The sequence below is a fragment of the Stylophora pistillata genome, chromosome 1, assembly GCF_964205215.1.
Source record: "Stylophora pistillata chromosome 1, jaStyPist1.2, whole genome shotgun sequence".
Lineage (NCBI taxonomy): Eukaryota > Metazoa > Cnidaria > Anthozoa > Scleractinia > Pocilloporidae > Stylophora > Stylophora pistillata.
The window spans coordinates 28,028,841-28,041,023 of record NC_142519.1 but is presented as its reverse complement, the minus strand read 5'-3'; the positions used below and the strand labels follow the sequence as shown (position 1 = coordinate 28,041,023).

General features: G+C 37.6%; 2 protein-coding genes across 4 annotated transcripts in view; both read left to right on the top strand.

Moving 5' to 3' along the window:
- The window catches only part of LOC111322734 (cytosolic purine 5'-nucleotidase), a 20,727-nt gene extending 8,544 nt beyond the window's left edge, over positions 1-12,183 (top strand). For all 3 annotated transcript variants that reach the window (XM_022925898.2, XM_022925897.2, XM_022925899.2), the window contains 15 exons: positions 206-259; positions 827-852; positions 981-1,041; positions 1,186-1,221; positions 1,332-1,413; positions 1,849-1,874; positions 2,260-2,326; positions 2,475-2,518; positions 2,592-2,659; positions 3,148-3,206; positions 4,795-4,846; positions 5,005-5,065; positions 5,389-5,446; positions 9,663-9,781; positions 10,115-12,183. In XM_022925898.2, coding sequence (XP_022781633.1) covers positions 206-259; positions 827-852; positions 981-1,041; positions 1,186-1,221; positions 1,332-1,413; positions 1,849-1,874; positions 2,260-2,326; positions 2,475-2,518; positions 2,592-2,659; positions 3,148-3,206; positions 4,795-4,846; positions 5,005-5,065; positions 5,389-5,446; positions 9,663-9,781; positions 10,115-10,393 — 1,092 coding nt within the window. In that variant the 3' untranslated portion in view covers positions 10,394-12,183. The remainder of the gene's footprint in view (positions 1-205; positions 260-826; positions 853-980; positions 1,042-1,185; positions 1,222-1,331; positions 1,414-1,848; positions 1,875-2,259; positions 2,327-2,474; positions 2,519-2,591; positions 2,660-3,147; positions 3,207-4,794; positions 4,847-5,004; positions 5,066-5,388; positions 5,447-9,662; positions 9,782-10,114) is intronic.
- LOC111322735 (uncharacterized) lies at positions 5,466-8,677 on the top strand. Its single transcript, XM_022925900.2, has one exon. It carries the CDS (start codon positions 7,340-7,342, stop codon positions 8,216-8,218), a length of 879 nt encoding a protein of 292 aa, XP_022781635.1. The 5' UTR covers positions 5,466-7,339; the 3' UTR covers positions 8,219-8,677.

Genomic DNA, 12,183 nt, shown 5'->3' with positions numbered 1-12,183 from the left:
AGTACTGTATTGCAAATTCACAAACATTCTTTTGGGATTTTTCTGTACTTTATCATTGTACTCCATTTAGGACTCATAGAAAAGGTTACTTGTAAAACTTTTGACAAGTTTCTCTCTATAAAATCTGTTGGGATTAATCTTGACACTCTCTGGCAACTATTACCAGATGAGTATACTATTTTGGAGTGGCTTTTTATTTTCATAGGGCACATTGAAGCAAATTACTGTAGACAATCTCGAGACTTACGTTATTAAAGAGGTCAGTACTCAATATTCCATCAGTGGTACAATTTTGTTGCATTTAGTTACTTGATATTCAAGTTCAAACAGAAAAGATTCTTAAACTTTTGAGAGTGCAATTTTAACCAAAAAAGCCACAGTCAGAATAATAAGTTGAAAAACCTACGGGTGATAACAAAAGATATCTGAAAAATTACCAGTATTATTGAGGTCTGTGTATAGATTAATACAACTCGTGCATAAGAAATTACCTTAAATCCCTTCTCCACCCTCCTCACATCCCCAATGAATAAAAATATATTTAATGATCCGACCCCAATGGGAGTGTATGTCAAGGCAAGGTTATATCACTGCTGAGAGTCGCAGACCAATTTTATGCATCATTGTGTTCTACAGTTTTTCCAATCCCCAGCTTGGGGGTATTTTTTCAAAATTGTTTCTGTGTAGAGGTGTCCCTGCAGTTGCTATTTGTAAGCTTGTAGAGGTGGTGCCCACTCTTGTGTCATGGTTGTCATATTTTTGTTAATTCCTCTAGTTTAAAAAAAAAAAGCATGTTAATAATGTGTTTTGTTTTTGTTTCTTGCAGCCTAAACTTCCAAAATTACTAATTAGGTATGTTCACTTTTTGAACCTATTTAAACAAAGTTTCTTTAGGTTAGTGTAGAGAAGAAATTAATCGTCGAAGGAGTGTTGTTTACTAATTTTTGTATGTTTGTCTTCAATTCTTTTTAATGTAACAGAATGAGGCAAAGTAACCGCAAAACATTTATACTTACAAACAGTGACTTCTTATACACAGATGTAAGTTAATTTATTTGACGTGTATATTACCTTGGATACTATAAAATGATGAATAAAGATAGTCCATTATTTCCTTTGGCTTTGTCTAATAGCATTTGAAAGATAACTGTTTAAACTAAACACTCTTTTTTTTGTCCTTTGCAGAAAATCATGTCCTTCTTGTTGAATGAAACTGATGAGGTATTCCTTATTTAAAAATGTACTGTTTTTAATTCAAAGTAGTAACCTGTAGTTCAGGAAATGCCTGTGTTCTGTTTGTTCTCATTTATATAACATTTCCTGTATTTCAGTCGGGAAAGACAATCAAGAAGTGGACATCTTATTTTGATTATGTTGGTGTAGATGCTAGAAAACCACTCTTCTTTGGAGAAGGTAGCAAGAGTATTTTGTTGCAAATTAATAGTATAGGTAGACCCATGCTGTGGGTCATTTCATTGCTTAAGTTGCTTTACAAGCAGTCTGATTTTTCTTGTTCATCCACCCTATCATCAGTAAAGAGTTAGACTATAGGCTGGGTGCATACCGGTACCTCTCACTTAATATTCAATGCTGAACTCCCTTTATATTTGACAAGTGCAGCACAGGCCACACTTTTTGGCCCATCCATCACTAACAGGATGTGTTGTTTCATCACCTTCAACTGTTACTTTGCAGTGTGTGCACGTGTTGCTGCCGCTGGTACCCTTAACATTGTTTTTGGATACACCCAATGATGCAAACTCCATTTACTTCCAACCAACTGTCTTCTCTTTGTAATATGTATGTTTATTTTCACAAGCATTCTTTTATGAATTTTACCCCTTTCAGGTACAGCACTGAGAAGGGTTGACACGGTAAGGACTTTGCCCCAGTCACATTGATCAATTTATCATAAAAATGTTTATTGTTATTGACATTATTGTTATTATCATTATTAGCAGTAAAATCTGTTCAGTAATCATTATTACTGTTATCATTATTTTTTTTTCCCAGTAGACTTTTCAACTTAAAAAAAATTTAATGTTATTTGAAACCATTTTAAAACCTGTATTGATCTGGTTACTTCATAAATCCACGAGATTACTGTGTGGTTGATTTTCTCCCCTGGGGTGGGATGGGTGGGGCACAGTGTTGTAAGAATGGCACTGAAAAGCCCTATGAGGGAGTGGTCAATTAACATATGTATGTATGTATGTATGTATTTAATTTTGGTATTTTCCTTTGGAATTATTTTTCCAGGAGACTGGAGCTCTTAGCATTGGGAGATACTCTGGTAAACTAAAGGAGGGACAAATATTCTCTGGAGGTAAAAAACTACCTGTAGAGGGCAACATTGCATTTATTTCTATTAGCTCTTCACTGTAAATCTCACAAGAGGTCTACACCTCATTCTACCTTAACAATTGATACAGCTCAGGCTATAAATTTGTTTGCCACCTGTTTTCTTCTTTTAGGTTCTTCAGATGTGTTTTGTAACCTTTTAGGTGCTGAAGGAAAGGTAAGAAGACTGTGTTATGCATTTTTTTCCAATTTATGTCATGTTTTAATGACAATAATTTCTCTCCTGCCAGGACATACTGTACATTGGGGACCACATTTTTGGTGATATCCTCAAATCCAAGAAAAAGCAAGGATGGAGGTAAAATGGAAATAAGCATATTTTTAATTGTTTGTGTGCAAGTGTGCCACACGTTTATGATATATGAGGAATTGGATATATGTTCAACCTGGAGGAAAAGAAGACTTAAATTTTTACAAAATACTTTGTAATGAAGAAAGGGAAAGACGACTACATGTAAGTTACACAATTATGAATTTAAAATATAAGGAAAATTATCAGAATAAAAAATTAGCTCCACTCTCAGTGGTAGGTTTTTGTTCTCTTCTGACCCCCTCCCAAGGCCTCTATGTTTAAATTATGAATGATGTATGTATATTGATAGTAGCCCAATATAAGTTAAATTATGAGAATATCCCACTAGGGTCAGCGATAGATTAAGGTAAGGGTGTGATATACGAAAACAATTAAGACCAGTACAAGCTGTGGCCAATGACTGAGGCCTTTGATACCAAATGGGAAACGCTCAGTCCTCTCTATTTATTCATCTATCTTGTCTGATCTTTCAGAACATACCTTGTGATTCCAGAACTGACTCGAGAACTGGAGGTGTGGCAATCGAGACAAGGTTTGTTAGATTTACTTACCCAGTCTTCCACTTACATGGAAATGTATATTTGGTGATGAAAAACATCCAGGCCAAATAAATAAGAGTTTTGTACTAGGGGGGAGGGGGTGCAGGGAGCTTATTAGGGAGAGGGACTTATCATAGAGGAGGAGGGAGGCTTATCATAGTGGAAGAGGGAGGCTTATCATAGAGGAGGAGGAGGGCTTATCATAGAAGAAAAGAGAGGCTTATCATAGAGGAGGAGGAAGGCTTATCATAGTGGAAGAGGGAGGCTTATCATAGAAGAATAGGGAGGCTCATCATAGAGGAGGAGGGAGGCTTATCATAGTGGAAGAGGGAGGCTTATCATAGAGGAGGAGGGAGGCTTATCATAGTGGAAGAGGGAGGCTTATCATAGAGGAGGAGGAGGGCTTATCATAGAAGAAAAGGGAGGCTTATCATAGAGGAGGAGGAAGGCTTATCATATTGGAAGAGGGGGCTTATCGTAGAAGAAAAGGAAGGCTCATAATAGAGGAGGAGGGAGGCTTATCATAGTGGAAGAGGGGGCTTATCATAGAAGAATAGGGAGGCTCATAATAGAGGAGGAGGGAGGCTTATCATAGTGGAAGAGGGGAGCTTATCATAGAAGAAAAGGGAGGCTCATAATAGAGGAGGAGGGAGGCTTATCATAGTGGAAGAGGGGGCTCATCATAGAAGAAAAGGGAGGCTTATCATAGAGGAGGAGGAGAGCTTATCATAGAAGAAAAGGGAGGCTTATCATAGAGGAGGAGGGAGGCTTATCATAGTGGAAGAAGGGGGCTCATCATAGAAGAAAAGGGAGGCTTATCATAGAGGAGGAGGAGGGCTTATCATAGAAGAAAAGGGAGGCTTATCATAGAGGCGGAGGGAGGCTTATCATAGTGGAAGAGGGGGCTCATCATAGAAGAAAAGGGAGGCTTATCATAGAGGAGGAGGAGGGCTTATCATAGAAGAAAAGGGAGGCTTATCATAGAAGAAAAGGGAGGCTTATCATAGAGGAGGAGGGAGGCTTATCATAGTGGAAGAGGGGGCTCATCATAGAAGAAAAGGGAGGCTTATCATAGAGGAGGAGGAGGGCTTATCATAGAAGAAAAGGGAGGCTTATCATAGAGGAGGATGGAGGCTTATCATAGTGGAAGAAGGGGGCTTATCATAGAAGAAAAGGGAGGCTTATCATAGAGGAGGAGGAGGGCTTATCATAGAAGAAAAGGGAGGCTTATCATAGAGGAGGAGGAGGGCTTATCATAGAAGAAAAGGGAGGCTTATCATAGGGAGGGAGGCTTATCATAGTGGAAGAAGGGGGCTTATCATAGAAGAAAAGGTAGGCTTATCATAGAGGAGGAGGGGGGCCTATCATAACGAAGGAGGAGGGGGGCTTATCATAGAGGAGGAGGAGGAGGGGGCTTATTGGAAACCTGATGTTCTTGACAGGAAACTTATCAGAGCGTTTACTTTAGCAGGACAGTGTGGCATGTCCCCAAGTACCGTGAAGACTTAAGCCTAGGAAATGCTTCCGTTTCTCCTTACAGGTGCACTAGATAATAACATGTTTCTTGTTATTCCTTTTCAGATGTTTTCACAAAGCTTCGTGATCTTGACATAGCACTAGCTGATACGTACAAGTAAGTTTACGTGATTAAGTAAAGACAGGCTCGTTGTAAATGGATTGATTGCTGCAAGTATAGTTATTAGTTCAGTATGCCTTTAAGTTGAATACACACGAGAGTTTCTTACTTTCAATGGAGTCATTATCAACGTGAATAATGTTAAAATATTTTAGGAATTTGGACTCGGCCGCAATTGACAAACCAGACATCACAGAAATAAAAACTTCCATAAAGGTAAGTGAGCTTATGACAAAAAGCAGAAATGTAGTTGGAGGCTTCATATTAAACCGTGATGGCCTAATATTGAGCAGAGCTTTGTTATACTCTGTACCTCTTGAGTAACTTAGTCTTGGGTTTTCGATGTTTTCATTTGCAATCCTCCTTAGATTTTTCCATCCTCAGATGTCCTTTTACCTTTTTTTGTTCTTTTTTTTTGTTCTATTCTTTGGTATGTCTTCCCTAGTTCTTCTCAGTAGAAAGAGACATGAGAAGCAAGCAGTGCTCTCCAGAAGTTATTTTACTTTTAACAAGAGAGTTGTCCTTTTTTTACTCAACAGGAGGTAACTAACATGATGGAGACATGTTACGGTCAGATGGGCAGTCTTTTCCGTAGCGGTAAGTCCAAACATATTCCGATTCTCACAGCTCAAGAGGAAAGATGAGTGTTAATTGACCAATCACCCAAATCTATCCATGTTCCAAAATTTTCAGAGTATTCGACCATTTAGAATAAGTGTAATACTCGAGCGGATTGTTTTACACGGAAGCGTACACAGAGAAGCCTTAACTGCTGCAAAGCAAGAACCCCTCTCTTGCAAAAAAAAAATTATAAAACAATAAATTCTTGTTTGATCAGCTTTCAGTATTTAACAATAGAGTCAGTCCCTATGATTTAACATTTGTTCATGGGTGCTAGAAGGCCCAACTTAAATCGCATACACTGAATGGCCAACACATACTGATGAACACTACTTAACCAGTAGTGAAACAAGGCCTGGTTTGTACGGGATCCCGTACAGGCCTGAGCTTTTTTCAGGCCTTGTTTCACTACTGCTTAAGTAGTGTTCATTACAGCGAAGATCGTTCTCATACTTATTTCTTTAACCGCAGTTCACATATATGATATTCATATATTCACAAACGTTGACATACTAATATGTTTAGGAAATGAATTATTTAGCTAACAGACGCATTTTCTATCGGTTTACTGGCGTAAAATCCCGCATGAGATGTTGGGAGAACAAATGGGTTATTACTCCCGATAACCCACTGGTAAATGTGGTCTGTTGCTTTAATTAAACAAACTTAAAGTAAAACACAGTATGTTTCAATTTTCTATGGGTTTACCGATGCACAGTGAACGGTAGGTTTTTGACCAATCAGGGCTCTTCGCAATGACTAAGGGCTAACGCTTAAAACGTCAGCCTCGAAACTCTTTACGGTGGCTAATTCACATTATCAACTCAGCTAATACAACCATAATTACTCTTGTAGTATCGGTTATTTTGTTAAATTTTGCAATAAGGTACTAGTTATCAGCAGTGTGTTTTCGTATCCCTTGACTTCAAAGAACCTTTCTTGTTACAGCACTACATAAAATATACTGGAAAATACACACAGAACAAATAATGCACACTTTCTTGATCAAAACCATGAACATGAGGGTCCGGTAAATGATGTTGAGGGATCCACATTGAAAAAAGAATTGACGTTCCTTCGTATTTGTGAAAGTCCCTTATCTCTAAATGGAAGAAATCGTTGTCGCCTTGAACTCGGAATCCAATCCAGACGTCTTCTAGTGATGTACTCCGGGCTACAGATTTTTCTTTTGCAATGCGTCATCCGCTTACTTGTAATGGAGGGAAACACTGTAATATAGAGAAAGTGGCGTCCCTTCCCCTCCCCACCCCACATGGGCGAGACTGTAGCGTCCAGAGAGTCAGTACAGCCTATCCTAAGTCAAATCCTAAGTTAATTCTTTGATCACTTTTCGGCTCCCAATAATCTAAAAGAAGCTGCTCATGGAAGTGACAACACATCTGGTCTGGAGGAAAAATCTTCACGACCAGAGATAAAAGTATAGATCGCAAAGCTGTTCTTTTGTATTTTTGAAGTTTCGCGATAGTAATGCAAATACGATGGTAATTGCTCATCACAAAATCACAAGGGGCAGATATACACGTTCTATCAAAAGCATGATGAAATGTAGATGAGCGATAAGATAATGTTCTGCCACTACAACAGATGTTATGGTGCTCCGCAAGTTATTGGATGAAACCTGGGGATAATTGATGGGTTATTACATGACAGCCAAGAAAAGTTGTCCGGGAGAGATTAGTTAAAAGTATGCTTTGGCGGCCATTTTCGCTACTGGCAAGGAGAACTTGTTCGTGATTCTCCTCAAATCTTGATTGTTATAGGGAGGGATTGTGCTTATAAAACCGGATACGGTTATTCTGAGTCTCTTAAAACAGTCAGGTATAGAAATTAGAGAATTCCGCGCGTAACATGTGGGGAAACGTTGCTAAACTTTGCCGCCTGTCGAGTTCCCGTTATGGTTTTTTCAGGCAGTATAGCTCTAAATCCCAGCTAGAGGTTGTGATCCTGAAGAGGTTGAAGCTGCAAAGGTACAAGTGCTTTGAAAAGTCAAAAACACCACTTTCAGGCCTCGAACCGTTGAAGCCGAATTACCACGACTTGGATGCGATAGACGTTCGTTACAAACAACCGAACGTATTGTTCTTGAGAACTGAATTGCTACTTCAACGTCTTGAATACTTAAAACCATCAGGCTTGTTACCAAGACAGAAAAGAAAGCTCATTGAACGTTCTCCACCAGTTCTTGTTTTCACTGAAGACCACGAAAATGACAAGGTGAATTATCTTAGAGGGATTCTTCGTACTCAAAAAGAAGGAGAAACAAAGAATGTCCACTTGTTGCATCGTTGTTGGAGGATGATTTTAATGCCAAAACGAGAACTCGATACTCGCTTGGAGTTTATCACAGAAGAGCTAAGAATGGCCAAAGAATCAGCGTTGAAAATGCTTCTGCATTTACCTTGTTTTTTGCTTCATGACACTAACACCTCGTCAGAGGAGTTTGTTGTCATGCATAAGTATGATCTTCCAAAGGGTTACAGCTTAGATCACCACACTGCTAATATCTATCCTCCCATTTATTCTACTGGCCTTGAGATCAATCCTAGGCTGTTCACCAGACAATCTGATGAAGAACTGTCCCAAACGTTTCCAAAATTATCTCTTGGAGAATTGCTGGATTATTCCTATCCAACTCATCATGGAAAAGGAAAAACAGAGGATCTGACTAAGTTTCTTACTGAAGCTGAATACAGAGAACAAAGACCAAAGTACAACAGAATTATGTAAATAACTCATTGTAACTTGTGATGTGCATCTTAGTCTCTGAACTCCTAGTCAGCTGTCCACTTCAAAGTTATGAACGCTTTATCTACAATGACATCAAATTCCAGTTGTGTGTTTTGGATAATTAGTTACAGAGAGTTGAAAGCATTCTTTTAATCAAGATAATAGTGTTAATGCCTAACTTGGTTGATGTCTCACGTAAAGCTCAGTGTAATTGCTTCTGTAGCATTGAAGCATGATACAAAATAAAAAACAATGTGAAACTTTGAAAGAAATATTTCTGATCCCTTCATTCACCTTCAGTACTTCAGTTCCTTTAAAATCAATTGTCTTTGCAGATAAAATTTACCCAACGTTCCATTTGTACTAGCTTTGAGCTCTTTCCATCAATGTAAATTTTTGTGCTGAGCCACTGTTATGCTGGTTAGTTGTTTAAATGAATATTGCACATGCTGAGCCATACTACATGTACTGTCTTATCTCTTTACCTTCCAGACCCTATCCCAGTCAAAATTCGAAAAGAATCACCCCTTTCAATGGGATAAAGCCTAGTAACATTTAAATGGGGGTGCTTTCCTCCCAGCTGCACCAACTACTAAAAGCATAGTCTGTTAGCAGGCCCTCGTTATTAACACTTGAGTGCAAAAGTTTCTTTGCCCACAATCAAGTTTGAGGCTATGATAAGCAACACCAGTCAGGAACAGGTCTGCAACTTGTTGGGCACTGGTAATAAGGTGCCAGATCTCTTTCAGACCTCTTGCAGGCTCACTTTGCTCAGGGCTTTAAACTAACTTCCAGGTAAAGAAACACTTGTGCCAAAGTGCCCGCTTGCAGCCTATTAACAACAGGCCTCAGTCGTTTGAAGGTTGGATAGCACTATCTAACCAATAAATTGCTGTCCAGCAGATGAGCGTTAATAAAACATGTTGTGCTAACTATAGATAGAGAATTGTTCACTGGATAGCATTATCTAGCCTTTGAAGAACTGGGCTCAGAACAGAGATGGTTTAACATGATACTTTGTCCCAACTGTACTAACTACTGGATAGAGATTTATTCAGTGGATAGCATTATCTAGCCTTTGAAGAACTGGGCTCAGAACAGAGATGGTTTAACATGATACTTTGTCCCAACTGTGCTAACTACTGGATAGAGATTTATTCAGTGGATAGCATTATCTAGCCTTTGAAGAACTGGGCTCAGAACAGAGATGGTTTAACATGATACTTTGTCCCAACTGTGCTAACTACTGGATAGAGATTTATTCAGTGGATAGCATTATCCAGCCCTCAAACAACCAGGCTCAGAACAGGGATGGTTTAACGTTATAATTTGTCCCAACTACTTTGAAGAGTAAGGTAGCAATTCATCTCCAACAACAAGTAATTTTTTTTTCATTAAGCAGCTTTTCATATGTATGTACTGATGGTACCGCATTCTCTTTTAGGTAACAGGCAGACCTTCTTTGCCAGCCAAGCTACACGCTATGCTGATTTATATGCAGCCTCTTGTGTGAACCTGCTGCACTATCCCTTCAGCTATCTCTTTAGGGCTCCACCACAACTTGTAAGTGAGATGTTTTGTCTCGTTTAAATCCCAGTTTTATAATTTCCTTAATGATCAAGTTTAACTTAGCTTTTACTTAGCAATCACACTGCTAAACTGAGTGTTTTTGAAGGCTTACATTCTTGCTACGGTTAGTTCTTTCTTTCTCAAGCTGTTCACAACAAAGTCATTAAATAATAATTGGGCACTATGTTAATAATATTTTTTTGCTATCAAGCAGTGGGAAATGGCAGCTAGGTCAAATCATTCTAGGAAATGTTCTGTGAACTGTTCTGATGTCGTCTTTTATGTACAGCAAGATTCTAATTGACTGAGAATGATTTCACTTTACAGATGCCACATGAATCCACAGTGGAGCATACAGGAGAGCTGTTTGAACCTACGGAAAGCAGTGCCTTTGCCCCAAGGGGCTTCTCTTTTAGTGATGACAACCCATCATCATGTACTTTAGATCTTCACAGGCAAATCTCAAAGAACTCCACTGGAAGTGTGTGTAGGTGTGATGATGACGATGATGATTCTACTGAGTCAGAGAGTGGTGAAAGTGCGCAGGAGCCTAGCACTCCTGTTTATGAGGAGAAGAATGGTGTGAGTCCTTTGGACAAGATATAATGAGGAATGATATCGTTATCTTATTTAAACGAGACTTTGAATTTGCTCAAGAATTTGAAGGAAAATCATGCAATTATTGTTGTTGATAAACTTCTCTAGTTTTCACTTAATGAAAAACACTTCACAAAGCACTGTGAAGGCCTCGATTGATGGCAAAGAAAGGAAAGTATGCAAGTTTGGTTAGAGCATCAGATAAACCACATTTTTGCCAATGCCAATTTCTCTTTTATACCTAGTGAAATGGATATGAACCCCACACAGCTTTTCAGATTTAAAAAATGGCAGAGTAGATTTCCAGACCCATTCAATAAATTGCACTGTTTAGCATATGTATCCAATAGGTATTGCACATTTTATATATCTACATAATTATATTTTACACTTAGTAAGGTGGAAGATTGTACTATTTCAGATAATGTAAGTGCTTATACTTGGATACATATATTTTCTACTTAGTAAGATGTAAGATTGTTCTATTTTGAATAACGCAAGTGCTTTTACTTGGATATCAAGAGTAAAAACAGAGTCTTTAAATTAGTTCAATGATATTGTTATTATTTATTTGTGGGTGATTTTATTATTGAAATTGATGAAAATTTTTTCTGAAATTTTATTATCCAGGAAAAGTCTCATTTGTTCCTAACTGAAATGGAAAAAGTGAAAATAAGATCAACAATCCGTTGTCGCACCATCAATGTCAACCATTTAAGTAATTTTTCACTTCTAGTCAATCGTTTTCTTGAAAAAGTCCCAGTTTAGTTTTTGCAGCCATGTTCTTTGTTACCTGTCACTGTTAGGATGTCTCTATTGTGTTGACACAAAGGTACAGAAATAAAAAAAAAAAATTAATCAAGGTGGTAGAAATATTAAAGATAATAAACTTCAATCTATGCATAACATCTTCTGCACACATAAACACAACCACAAGCACAGTTGATAATTATAATTGCTTGACGAGAAAAGAAATTAAATAATGTATTTTCCATTTTAAGGTCATTGTAATGAAGTAAATGCTTTGTACATGGAATAGCATGATTTTTCATGTGTTACATGGCCCGAAAAAAGTATAAAAAATGAAGCTACTGAGATAAAGTTTTTTACTACCATTTCAAGATCAGCCAAGCTTTAGATAAGTGTGTTGCGAATAACTTTGGTGTTAAGTTATGTGAGTAATCTAACAATTTATTTACCATGAAATTGTGTAATCTGACAATAATGTGGGTTTCATTTGATTGTATTTAGGGTTTGATATGTAGGATTTTTTACCTTTTTCATGAATGCAGTTAAAAAAAAATCCAGACAGTACTATGCCTAGTGTAAGTAATGTTATGGTACTTCATCAAGCAAAGCAAAGCTTATTATAAGTAACTTTTCTAGAATATCAATTTACTTTTGTGTTTCCCAGGGAAATACTAGGCCAACTGGAAGGATAATCTATCAGTGACTCAGAAATCACATTGTGCCCTCTTTTTCCCATGCATTCCCTTTATTAGTGAGTGATGTTGGTTATTGCTGGTATAAAAGTGATACTGCTGCGGAGAAAATGTCTTTGAATTAAAAAACAAGTCAAATAAAAAAATTAAGGAGAAAAAAAGACAGTGATCAGTAATCAATAGAGTTATGTTACTTGGTATGTTACTTGGTATGTTACGGAAATTAATATCAAAATTAGCCCCCTTAAGTTTAACAGTTTGGCTAAATTACTGTATGTTGTGGTACAAATTATTACTCAAAATATTTACAATATTCACAAATTATTATTCACAATAAATTACTGGTTTAACAAGAAA